Below are 13,090 nucleotides of genomic sequence, written 5' to 3'. Positions count from 1 at the left end.
AACAGGTTTCCAGTTCTTTTGTACAAATGCTTTAAAGCTTGCAGGTTAATTTCAACACTTTTAACACTGTGAAGGGCATGCTATGAACATAAGTATTAAGATTTTGTTTTGGATAACTGGGTATATTCTGCATTTCATCCTACAATTATTTCCTATTTTTCTTGCTAAAATAGTAAGTTCCTGTTATTTCCTGTTTTTCTACCAGTTGATTGTTTTCAGCTCAGTGTAATTTAAAATAGCCCAGTTTGACAAAAATTAAAAACTATTGTAACAGTGTAATGTGTGAGTATAAAAGAAAAGTATATTTTATATCTTACCTTATCTATCAGGATATACAGCTGTAAAAAAAAAAACTAAAAACACAAGCCAAAGTGTTTCTAAAGCATGTTATTTAAAATCTTTAGATATTTACACTGTTTAACAGACTGGTCAAAATTGTAAGAACAGAGTATGTCAGAAACTGTTCTGATGAAATCTCTTTGAAACAGACATATACATAATGACTACAGTATTGAAGAAAAAAGGGACTTAACACTTTGATAGCTACAGAACATCAACCAAATGAAGCACTGTACAAATATAAAAAAAAATAATAATAAAGTTCTATATACATAGAACCCACTGCTTCCCTCATTATGATCTGTACATAATGGATTCCTATTGTCTGGTGGTGGTGTGTTTGTGTGTGGATGCCCCAGTGTTCACACGGATTACACAGACACGGATACATAGACATATATACAACGTGTAGGCGGATTCGCATGTGTGTGAACACGCATCTGAATTTCAAAATGCTACGGTGTAGGTAGCGAAAAAGGAACAAGAACATTACTATACTTCCAAATACAGAACATTTAAATAAAAATGAGTAAATAAAAGGTTCTTTCTTATGGAAAAAGTTGTGTTTATATAAAAACTATTGTTACTGGCACAAAATAGAACGTGCTCTGATTTCTTTACAAGTGGAAACTTCTCGCTTGATCATTGGTTCGTGCTATTTAGTGAACGCGATCCCTTTTAAAAACAGGACATTTGCATTTACACACAAACAAAAGTTTCAATGTGCAACTCTCCCACAAAATCAGAGCTTCTGAAAGAGACGGAGGGGAGAAAAAGTGAGACTTCACCTCATGCAAACATATGAACAATTAAATAATTACGAATGAGTGTGTAGTTTTGTACAAGTCCGAGCTCCGAGGCTGGTTAGGAGGCGCAACTGGCACCTGAGGTGGGCGGGGCTAAGGAACAGGGTTATGGTGCAGCACTGGCACTTGGTGGATCTGGGCAGTGGGTTTAGTCAGTGGCTCCCCCTGTTGGATGGGGCTACACACAATGCTGCTTGCTCCTTCTTCTTTAGGCTGCTTGCTGGCGAATTCGGTGATGCTGAAAACAAACTGCAGGCAGCCGAGTTTGACATGGCTGCCATGGTGCAGGAGCGCTGTGCCCTCCCAGCCCGCACCGCTGCCACCTATTAGACTGGAGCCGCTCGCCTTGCAGCCACACGGCCGGAGTTGTGAGTCTACAGCTTGACTGCTCATCACTCCACTACTGTCACCACACTTCTTGTCCTTCTCCTCTTCCTGCTTCCTCTTTTTACAGCGACCTGGACAGGAATACCAAACAATGGAAAGTCTGCAACTAAGAAAATTGTGTTGTTATACATTGATAATCAGCAAGGAGAACTCACGAATGATGCTCTGCACTTTGGACACCAAGCCACTGGATGGACTTGGTCCTGTTTTCTCAGAGAAGTCACAGGAGTATAGCACGTTGTCCACCGTTGTCCCGTGCTCACTGTAGTTCAGCAATTCGTACTGCTTTGTATTCTAAAAGAGAGTTGTATATCACTATACCGGCTTTCGGCACCTTATATAATATAATATACAAGCATTTATGTCCGTTACCTCATCATAAAATATGCAGGCGTGTTTTCCCGATACGTAGTTGCAATGGCCGTAATTCATAAGGCACACGTCCATGTCAGCACCTGGGGAGGAGGAGGAGGATGAAGAGGAAATGTGGGGGTCAAAAACAGTCTGGTGGTGCTGTATCCACTGTAAACATTGATTGTGCTAGGAGTGAGAATCACCAGTTCCAATGTAAAGGCTTCTGTAGCACATGCTGACTGCTGCTCCCTTCCCAGATAGAGGATAAAACGTCGCTCTTGCCTGAACTTCTTTATTTTGCGCTGAGAGAAGAAAGATGTAGTGAGTGCTTAATTCATAAATACTTTAGTACATTGGACTTCTAAGATTCCTGCACCTTGGTAAGTAACCCAGGAACCAGTGAATTGTGTTGCAAGTACTTAATGTATGGATCATACCATTTTATTACAATGATGGTAAGCAAGCAAAAACAAGTTGTGCAGTAAATCTGACAGTGGATGAGAGGGTTTGTGTGTCAAAACAGGTTATGTGTAGTGTATGTATGTATATATATATGAAAATAAAAGCAAATTAAGTATAATACCTTCAGTGTGCTGGCTTCGCTGCGTGACAGAGGGGATGTTGGGTAACTTTGCTTCGCTCTGCACTGGAAGTGCTTTTGGCTCGAAGAGCTGCTGAATCCTCTGCCACGCAAGGAGTTTGATGAACCGTTCATCTAACGTGTTCAGCTCGATGTCTGTCAGAAAAACACGTTTTAGTGAAAAAATACAAAAAGAAATAAAAGAAATAAAAGAACGTTGAAACAAAAGCAGCCCATTTATGGTTGAACTGCTGCTTGGCATCACACTCACCCCCTGTTCCCTTCATCATGCCTCGTAGGCAGCTGGACAAGTCTCCCAAATTTAACAGGTCAGACCTGTTGCCTTGAGCTGCAGCATCCTCGGAAATTTTTCCATCTGCAGAAAATAAAATAGATTAATAGAGAGGTCTGTCATTGCACAGAAAATCCAGTTCAATTAATGCAGTTCTGGGACTCACCACAGGAGGGCACCGAAGACACCTGGCAGCTTGCATCATTACCTGGCAGCAACCTTGGGGAAGCCCTTTGAGGGAGAGGGGGGGTGGGCTCTAATTTAACACAAGCAGAAGGAAGGGATTCTGTAGCAGCACAGGTATTTAAGTCTTCAGTCTTTAAGAGCACAGGGCTGGCATGATTAGGTAAAGCCAGGATAGAGGGAGTGTATGAACGGGTTACGTTCGAGTCATCTGGGGCAGTGGAACACACCTGCCCAAATTTACCGTTGGTGTGGGCAGGCCGTTCTACAGGACCGTTGCTGGTGCTGCAGTTCTGGCAGGGCTTTTCAGCACAGGAACTACACACTCTATGCTCCTCTGAGTTAAGGCTGAGGGATTCTGATGTTTTCCCAGAGGATGCTGTGTCTGAGCTGTGGGAAGAATGCAAATTCTGGGATCCGGGTTGCTTAATATCAGACTTTCCTGCCTGTGAAGAGTCGCATGGTGAGGGTGACGTCTGCTTGGCAGACAAATGGCGCACGATGCTACACTGGAGCGAGATCACGTCCCTGAGCCACTGAAACGTGAAGACGGTCAAATTTTATAGACAACAATAAAACCAACAACAAAAAAATAACACTGCATATCTGGACTCAGTTTAGCCTAAATTCCACTAGGACAACAATATTAAAAAAATTTTATAGTCATTTATAATACAAAATTACAATTTGCTTAGGATCAATACCTGCTGTTGCTCATCATCACTGCTTAAGTGGTAGGATGGGGAGGCTTCTGATAAGCCTGAGCAGATGAGCTCACCGTCCCGGATTCGAGCAGGCAGCATCATTGCAGGTGGGCTCTTGTACTGTGACTTGATGGCATCTGGGACCTTCCAAAAAAAGTTTAGTCTGCTTTCAGTTACAACAAACACAAACCGATTACGACGATTTAAATTTTTCTGCTTTATGTTTGGCCTGACCTTCACCGTTCTCTTGGAGTAAATATGGGGTGCTCTTCGCGTAGGCGGATGCTGACGGTGTATTCGTTGGAGAAAGTCAACTTTTACCGCATGCTGGGAAATGCGGTCCTGAAACTGGTCAAATAGCTGGCAGCGGTTGCTGAGAGTCAGGTTGCGCTGGTTCAGCTGAATTTAAGCAATCAGACATAAAACAAAAAAAAAAGCCAAGGTGTTAAAACCTATTTGATGCATATTGTGTGAATTCAAACTTTTTTAAAATTATGATTAGAAACTAAATTCGAATCTGAATTTATTAAAATCGGTATATTTATTATACAACATCTACAAGTGAACAAATGTTTTGGCTCATGAATTTGTTATTTATATTAATAACTGCCGTTTAAATTCAATAGCGTTGGTGTTTTTACTGTAACCGCGCAGCCTACTGTGATCTTACCACCAAGTGCTCGATATGATTGGGACACATCCATCTGCCCGTGGGCATGGCTGTAAGCGGAGGCTCTAGGCAGTCCATGTGGAACAAGAGGGGGCAATAATCACACTGGATCAATGGAGCCAGCCTACAGCTCCTGCAACAAAACCATTTATTATCTCAGATAAACTACTACTTGTATTAATTTCGTTGTGGTTAATGGTAAGAGTCGCTTCAAAAGTGTGAGCAACTTTGCGTCAGGCATTTGCATACTTTTCAGTTTCAACGACCATCTGACTTTAATGTCCAAGGACAGAGAGAAAGTCATCTAATTGGGTTTAAGCAGAAGCAGAGTCTAGAGTGTACACATTCTTGCTCCTTTTGGGTGCTGTACAGTTTTCCGTGCAATTATGGTTACGATCACCGCAAAGCAATTTGAGGTCATTTAAGGCTTTCTGCTGATCGCTTTGAGAACTAACTCCAAAGAATCAAACTAATGCAGTAAAACATGACAAAAATCTTCCCAAACGTTGACGTTACCTGCTGCAGGTGTAGCACACTTTGACTGGCAGTGGGACGAGTCCATAGTGGTCCAGCTCATGTTGCGGCCGCTTCACGTTCTTCCCTGTCGTCTCCTCTTTCCTCCTCTTTTTACTGGTTCCTGAAACGACATTGGAATATGGCAGTGTTTAAATGATTGCATAGATAATATTATATCACGTATTCAGAAATACACAGTATTCGTAATGTGTTGTGTAGAATTTGAGCAAAAAACCTTTTTTTCACGACACAATTAATATTGTGTAGCTATACGTATAGTTTACTACATTTACTATCTTTAATAACTGCCTGTAAGAGTGTAAATAACGGTGTTAATCCTCCAGTAAACCCCAGCTCTGTGTAATGATAGAAGTAAATATCTCAGGACCATCATGGGCCCTACCTGGAAGTGCGGTAGTACAGGTGAGGTCGTTGGGTAGCTGGAACTGCGTAGGGTTCCTCTGCATGGCAGCAGCGATCAGCAAGTCAAAGGGCCTCTTGAGTGTAGAAGGCCCACTCTCAGGCTCTGAACCCTGTGCCTCGTCCTCCACATCCAACAGGTCCTCCTCCACGTCATTGTGCTCAGAGGGTGTGGGCGTGTCCGTGGAGGAGGCATTAGAGGTGGGTGTGGCTGGACGGCTGCTCGGTCTCCTTTCCAGAAGCCGCACCTGAGCCACAGCGGCCCGCAAGCCGGTGCCAGCAACGGTGGGATCCAGGCGAAGTGTGCCCAGGTCCAGCTCGGCAGCAGGGGACGGAGTCTGCTTGGCCTGCATGAGGCCATTGATTTGCTCTTTCTTCTGCTCTCGCTTCTGCAAAGACATACAGCAAAGTTAATCCTACGTTTCGACCATCGATTCGCTAATGTGTCAAAATGTCAAATACTTTATTTATTTTTTTTTTTTAAATGCAGCGACACTGCAAATGAATTTTAAATAATATTTCTGATAAACTGGAACTGCATTACAGAGAGCATGTTCTGCCTATTCTGACCTTTGTGGGTCTTTTCTATTATTGTTTATACTGATAATTAAAACAAAGACATTCTATATCTTTTAAATAGTAGTTCTGGTAGAAATGTTCTGGCTGACACCTACAAGACACCTAAACTGAACAAGGGGTTTAAGCTAGAAATACCCCTGTCTTGAGCCTCACCTTCTTGCGAACTGTGCAGCGATGGCACATCCAGTCGCCTGGGGGGAGCATTTCCCTGCTCAGTGGCGGATTACTGTGAGAAAGAGTCAACATGGCAATTAAAATCTTGAAACAGTGCACTTATTTGCAGTTACAAATAATAATGACAGTAATAATAATGGAAATAACATGAAATTGACATTAATTAGTGACCAAATAAAATAAATCACAATGAATGTGATTTTATAAACGGTTCCAAAGAGCCAACACAAAACTGACAACCAGGCCAAACAAAACCATTTTTAGGCCTATGCAGTCACTTGATGCTGAAAAGCCAGCTTATGTTAGCATTAACCCAGCAGCCCTGCCATCTTAAAACCAACTGGTTTACATTGGCTTGGGGTTAGATGTGGCCAGCATACACACAACGTTTTTGCGGAGCATGTGTTTAGACAAAAAAACGAGCTCTCACTTCCCCATCCTTCCAAGGATATCTTAATACACAGCTTTGTGAGCACAGGAAAACCAGGTTGCTCTCCAAGAAAGAGGCCTTCTGTTTTCTAATCCTCAGGCCCTATCTGGAATGCACATAGCATAAGTTTTCAATACTTATCTAATGCCTCTAAAGCATTTTGTGTACGTATTGTACATTACATTAGATATAGCAATTAACGGCACATCAAAAACAATTTAACTCTAAAATCTGCAGCTCAAGTTAGAGATGTTCTCGTTTTACCATTTAATGTAAAAACCATCTTTAACATGCACAGCACACTGAAACCAAATCTCCACCAAAAACAAAAGCTGTGCCTCGTCCTCAGCCCGCTCTAATACAAATCAGCAGGGGTACTCCTCTAAAGGTCAACCCCATCTACACTGGATAGTCGAATGTGGGACGGCTAAGAGCTGAACTCGATGACAGGGAGGTGACGCCTTAGGCGGTTTGTAGCCAGCAAGAGTACACAATGCATGCTGCATAGATTCAATATTGAATGTCTCCTGAAAGCCACATGATTTTGTTTAGCTCACTTATAAGCAAGCAAGTACATACAACAAGGCAGTTTAATTCTAATTCACCTTGGAATGCTGTTTGAAAACCATTTGCCATTAATGTAACCGAGTAGAACTGTGCATACAGCTTTAACATATCTTAAGTCTGTTTAGTGCTCTATGGAGAGCATCTGGCTGCATTTCCAATAAGGTAGTCATGGTGGAAAAAATCACAAATCCAAAATAAACGTCCTATTCTCTTTGTCCTCCCGGACTGGAAATGCTAGAATACATGCTAAAGCCAGAACATTTAGCTACCAGGCATGCAGACTCCATGGTTAATGATTATTTATGGAGTGCAGCTAAACCAGTCATGAGCTCATGGATATATAGACAAATTCACCCCATTAACATTTTATTTATTTATTTTTTCATTATATATATATATATATATATATATATATATATATATATATATATATATATATATATATATATATATATATATAAAAGTCAAGGAGCTCACTGTTGCACACTGACAGTCCTGACCAAGCAATTTCAACCATTACCATCATCTGTTCTTACAAACCAGCAGAGGGAATAGTTTGTGCTTTCTAAACATCTTGCTCAACATCTGTAAGAACTTTAGTGGTCAATAACGATATAAGCCTTCTCCTCAGCCTGGCCTTCAGTACAAACAAACCAGCCTCTCAGCTTTGCTCACATCTTTCATTGTCAACTTAGTTGTTCAACAGTTTCTTTCCCAGAGAGAGGTTGAATAAATTCAAACACAGTGACCATATGACTGGCCATGGTGAAAAGTGTACGCAGTGAAGGAAATAAACATGCTGACATACTGCTTTAAGTTTAGATCAGGGCCCCACAGCACTTGTTTTGCATGTCCAGATTTTACTATATTTATTCACATGCAGCTTGAAGTATCCTATTTTTCAATTTCAAATTCTTTGCATTTCACTTGCACTAGTGTCAGCTATCTATATGAAAATTTACATAAAAGGAACAAACTAAGATATGTACACTCTGGATAAATTGGTGAGTTTTACATTAAGTTGATATCAGGGCACTAGCAAGTCAAACTGGCATTATGTTTGTTTTCAATTTGAACAGATATTCATGTGCATATTTTAGGTCAGGAAGTCACAATTTTATGCCCCCTGATTCTAGGTGCTGTATCCGAGTGTGTGCTACACCACAAGATTTTATTCCTGACCTATATTTGTGATCTTGCGCCCATTTGCACCAAACTCCTTTTTGAGTGGTGGTAATAAGCAGGCACTTGACAGTAAGTGTTCGATTGAGTACATTAAGAGCTGCTAATATTTTCCTTTTCTCTATTTGTTTGCAAAACTTGTTGTTCCCAGAACTCATGATTTAAATTTAACGTCAAGCCACAACTTTTATTTACTGGCGTAAAGCAGCAGCGCGTACACATTTGACTGTGGCACATCGGCAACGATAATTGCAGCCGGACAAAGGCCATGAAAAGTATGGATTAGTTGTGAACTTTTTTTTTACTTTCTACAAACTGTTTGTTTTCATTGTGCAGTTTATGGAATATATATGAATATATATTGTACCATGTTAAAGCATGTTACAGCAGTACAGTGAGTGTTATTCGGCTCTAAAACAAACGGACACTAACTGTGTCTAATAAAAATACAAATAAATTTGTGGGGGAGTAAACTGAACCCTATCACACAAACTGAACAAACACAGAAATATTGTTTTGGATATTTGGGCAGATAAACACTGGATGGGACACAAAAATTAGCCATTTATACAACTAATTGATCACTGATTTAAAGAAAAGTCTGGTCTCCATGATCACATTCAGCAAAGGTTTGTTAACATTGTCCCCTGGCTGGATTTCAAGGAAGTTTTATGAGCTCTGCACGTCACCCAAGGGCCTGGTTTGGGTTTTGTTTGATTATATGGCGTTGGCCACAGAACAGAAGCAGGTAGCAAAAGAATCAGGTGTAAAAGTGGGAGAAGACAACCAGAGGACAGGGTAGACTCCAGAACCACTGCTGGGACCGTGTATTAGATAGTTATGCATTGCGTACTTGTACTCTCAAATTTAGTAGGTTTTTGATGTATTTATTAAGTTTATGATTAATATTTGTGTATGTAGGGGGTGTACCAGCACTGCAGGTGGAAGGCGGCGGGACAGTGGTCGCAGCACAGCAGATCGCCTCCCTCTCGGCAGCTGTCGCAGGTGTCGTGGTTGGTCGCGCGCCCTGCTCTCCTGCTGCTCCTCTCCAACTTCCGGCTCCGCTTCTCGCCTTCTTCCGACTTCGGCGGCGCGAGCAAAGTCTGGATTTGCTGTACAACGCACAATCCAGCGGACAAAACTTACTATTTATAAAAAAGTCTCATGAAAATATAAAGATATAATTCCCGGCCCAGAACTTTTTCTATTCGTTAAATGTAAGCTTGTCATAGTTCACATTTGTTTAGGTTAATAATTAGATGTTTAAATAATAAGCATTCATGCTAACTGTCCAAACGCGACTGTAGCTATCTACTATATATATATATATATATATATATATATATATATATATATATATATATATATATATATATACACACACACATAATGGCGTCAACCTCCTTGGCTTGAGTCGGGACGTGTCAGCCACCATTGTTGGGCCCGAAAACACCTAACTTAGCATTAGCCTGAACGCCATAACGTTCCTTATATTCCTGATTTGTTCAAGCACTCGTTGTCACCGCAAATTTAAAATTCAACTTGCACGATGAATAACTGCACGCAAATTCTGTATCTGTAGATGCCCTATTTGCATGTGCAAGGTTAGCCGGCTACAAGATAAGCTAAGTGTGTCCTAGCTCTACCGGCCAAACGAGCGTCTGAGCCCGGTACCACGAAGCTCCGGTGCACGCTTGCTCATCTCCCGTCTCATCTACATCATGCACTGTGAACCTCTGTTCGGTTGCTCACCTCCATGAGGCCGCCGGAGGTGTCCAGATCATACACTATAGTTGGGGTCTCCATTTTATCCCACATTCACTCACTCAGCTGAGCTTAGCAGTCCAATCGGCTAATGCTAAGCTATTGCAGCTAGTCAATTATACTGATCCTCGGGGAAGAGGGTGGAAGTCCTGTAACCTCTGCAAACGAATAAAGTCCAGGATCTTTAGGTATCCAAAACCACGTTTTCTTTATAAAAAAAAAAAAAAAAAAAGCACAAGCGCACATGTAAACAATCCTATGCAGGTTGAAATACTCCCCTGTCCGTGTTCCAGTGCCGATGTTGTGCTAACTGATTACTTGGCCATCTTCACATAGCAGCGGGGCTAACAGACCCAATGAAACAATTCAACCGTCCAGGAGGCAATAATTTCCAAGTAAACGTATGGTTTTGCTGTGCAACAGCTACAAAAACAGCTGTATGGGTGTCAGGCGGTAGAAGGCGAATTGTATAAATAAATCCGCACGCCGCAGTGTTTGGCCTAGCTGAGGCCTAGCCTGGGTATCGCCTGTTCCTCCTTCTCCGATCGTAGCGAGCACAGACGCGGGATAAAGCCGTCAAATCGGGCCCATCCATGATGCGACAAACAAAACATCAGCTCCGGTGGTGGTGGGGAAACACGACGATTCAGCTGCAAACTAGAGCTTTAATAATCGCCCGTTTCCTCCATAGACGCGTCCCGGATAACGGCGGAGATCATTGTTGTCATGAAGAAACGCCGTTGCATCCAAACTCGACAACACTGATGCTCGCGCGTTAATTTTTTTTCCTTCCTCACCCGTATTACGGCTGAACCGCCTCCTTTCTTCGCTTTGATTGGCTTTTACCGTTCCGTCATCTGCTCTGTTACTGGATAAGGTTTCCTTCGTTCATTTAGTCTACCAATCAGTCACTGCAAAGCGGCAGCCAATCGTGTTTCGGGAGGCGGGATCTCGTAGAATGCGGGTGGAATAAAAATAATGCCTGCTCGCCACATCCTCTGGACGTAGTTGGCGCAAATTGGCATAGGGCTGCGTTCGCGCACGCGCGACACGACTTCTGAGCATGCGTCGTGCGTTCCGTTCTGGGAGCCATCTTTGAGAAGGCTCGGCGGTAGCATTTTTTCTTGTTTTCGTCTCCCTTTTAATGCCTGCCTTATAACTCTGTAGAAAGTCGCAGTCTGAGGATTATTGGCTTTACTGGGAAGTTTGTTTGTCTCATTTTGAATCTCGTATTTCTCGGTTTCGTGCCGTTTTTTCGACACCGTTGTGCCTTTGTGCTCCTGCTCCGTTATACCGTTATATGTCCCTGCTCTCTTATTGGCTGATGTAGCCGCAAGGATAAACCAATGGGAAGCTTGAAACAAATTCAATCATAGTTTACTGTCGTTACCCAAGAGAGAGACCCACCTGTTTCCACTTGATTACTGGTGTAAGGTTGGAAATCAGAGAAATAGTAGATATTATTTATAAAAAGATATCTATAATACATAACTTTTGATAATTCCTGAATTCTTCAGTTATTTATGAAAAATAAAATTGTTATATTATTATAATTGTAAATTATATCCAAATAATAGGCAATTTAGAATACATTTTCCAGTTGACCACTTTATTAGGAATACCTGTACACTTGCTTATTCATACATTTAAGAGCAGTAATATGTTCATCGTTGATATGCTGTTTATGATTCTTTACTGCATTTAATTACATAAAATGCCTGAAGTGCATCTAATAAATCTTAACAAATTCTGCGTTTCTTTGGTGCCGCATGATGAGCAGAAAGTGAAGACTTTGATTGAAGAAGCACAAGACGTCAGACGTGGGTTATTATAACATGAGGATGTTTGTAGTGTGGTGGATAATGGGGAAGTGAGTGTCAGGATAAATAGCCAAGACTGTTTGACTTAGTGTTACATGTTCAGCTCAGACAAATTGCACACGAGTAAGCAGTGGCTGCTGTTCAAGAGATTTTATACTGTTTAAACTGTTTACATTTTATAATAATGTAGGTGATAGTTATGCAAAATCTAACAATCATCATTTAGCTCATGTCAAGTGAAACCTAAAAGCTTTACACTAAATATTTTTCCACTCAACACTTTAAATTTCTTTTAGACAAACAGGTCAGAAAACCTACCAGTTCCTTACCTAATTATTTTAGCAGCAAGTTTTCTCAGTCACATAGCAAGGTCTCTATTTAGTGAGTATTACCTAAATATCACTTGCAATTGTATTACATTGTTAAAATAATAATTAAATAAAACATCATCAGCCTGTGATGCTGAACAACGTATTTATAGTTTTAGTTTGTTGTCAGTGGATATCTAAGTGTGAAGATGAAGCCCTTCTATAAGCACTGTTACCTCTTCATATTACCCAGAGCTAGCCAGAAGTTATAATTAAATGTAAACTAAAAGTATTAACCAACAAAATTCATCAATGACTTTTTGATTAGTTAGAAAGGTCAATATTTTGTTATTAAGCTACCGTAATTTCCGGACTATATAGCGCATATATAAGCCGCACCCACTTTTTACAAAATTACAAATATTAGTATATTTAACATAAATAAGCCGCACCTGTCTATAAGCCGTGTCTACACTAATGTACTTTACACAGGCTTTAACGAAAGACACGTTACACACGGTGTAACTGGTGAAATATTTTGAGCTTCCTTTTGGAGCATAGCGGTATTTTGGGAATAGCATGCCAGAAGCAAGCTCTCCCTTCACCCTCACTCAACTCAGCTCAAAACACAGGTGAGGTGCGTTTTTTCCTTTCCGTTCGGAAATTTAATTGGTCTAATGTTATGGGGTTCAGTTTTTCAGCTTGAAGTTTGTGAAACCGGGAAAAAACCCAGGAAAAATCCATAAATTAGCCGCTTGGTTGTTTAAGCCGCGGGGTTCAAAACGTGGGAAAAAGTAGCGCCTTATAGTCCGAAAAATACGGTAGTAACCATTCTCTAAATAAATGGCATGATCTGATTTAGTATTGCAGCATGATTTAATATTGCAACATGTATGTTGGTCATTTAGTAAATCACTTTAACTAAGCCAACCATTTTTGAGACTGAAGATATCATGCTTCTAGCCTCTGTTTTAATGTTATTAAAAGTAATGTCACCCATTATCTTTACACTGAG

The 13,090-nt window shown here is 40.9% G+C and overlaps 1 protein-coding gene across 2 annotated transcripts; it reads right to left on the bottom strand.

Moving 5' to 3' along the window:
* Window positions 1–372: 372 nt before the first annotated feature.
* On the bottom strand, window positions 373–12,490 carry phf12a (PHD finger protein 12a). 2 transcript variants are annotated; one of them, XM_046861277.1, is made up of 16 exons: window positions 10,226–12,490; window positions 9,936–10,105; window positions 9,114–9,295; window positions 5,984–6,056; window positions 5,235–5,640; window positions 4,832–4,952; window positions 4,316–4,448; window positions 3,880–4,044; window positions 3,646–3,789; window positions 2,925–3,477; window positions 2,738–2,842; window positions 2,470–2,622; window positions 2,090–2,188; window positions 1,905–1,987; window positions 1,688–1,826; window positions 373–1,603 (listed from the first exon to the last, which is right to left on the bottom strand). In XM_046861277.1, exons 2-16 carry the CDS (start codon window positions 9,999–10,001, stop codon window positions 1,239–1,241), a joined length of 2,787 nt encoding a protein of 928 aa, XP_046717233.1. In that variant the 5' UTR covers window positions 10,002–10,105; window positions 10,226–12,490; the 3' UTR covers window positions 373–1,238. The 2 variants fall into 2 exon arrangements, with proteins under 2 accessions (XP_046717233.1, XP_046717232.1); XM_046861276.1 differs by having other exon boundaries at window positions 9,936–12,490.
* Between the last annotated feature and the right edge of the window lie 600 nt (window positions 12,491–13,090).

This window comes from Silurus meridionalis, chromosome 11 (assembly GCF_014805685.1).
Source record: "Silurus meridionalis isolate SWU-2019-XX chromosome 11, ASM1480568v1, whole genome shotgun sequence".
NCBI lineage: Eukaryota > Metazoa > Chordata > Actinopteri > Siluriformes > Siluridae > Silurus > Silurus meridionalis.
This window is presented reverse-complemented; position numbering and strand designations above follow the sequence as displayed.

What these genes read in the sequence shown, in the direction of transcription:
- phf12a (XM_046861276.1), bottom strand. Translation starts at nt 10,001, where the DNA reads ATGTGGGATAAAATGGAGACCCCAACTATAGTGTATGATCTGGACACC. An exon ending in ACTCCAAGAGAACGGTGAAG is followed by an intron (nt 3,790 to 3,879) that starts GTCAGGCCAAAC and finishes TTTTTTTGGAAG; the next exon opens with GTCCCAGATGCCATCAAGTC. An exon ending in GTCTTCGGTGCCCTCCTGTG is followed by an intron (nt 2,843 to 2,924) that starts GTGAGTCCCAGA and finishes TATTTTCTGCAG; the next exon opens with ATGGAAAAATTTCCGAGGAT.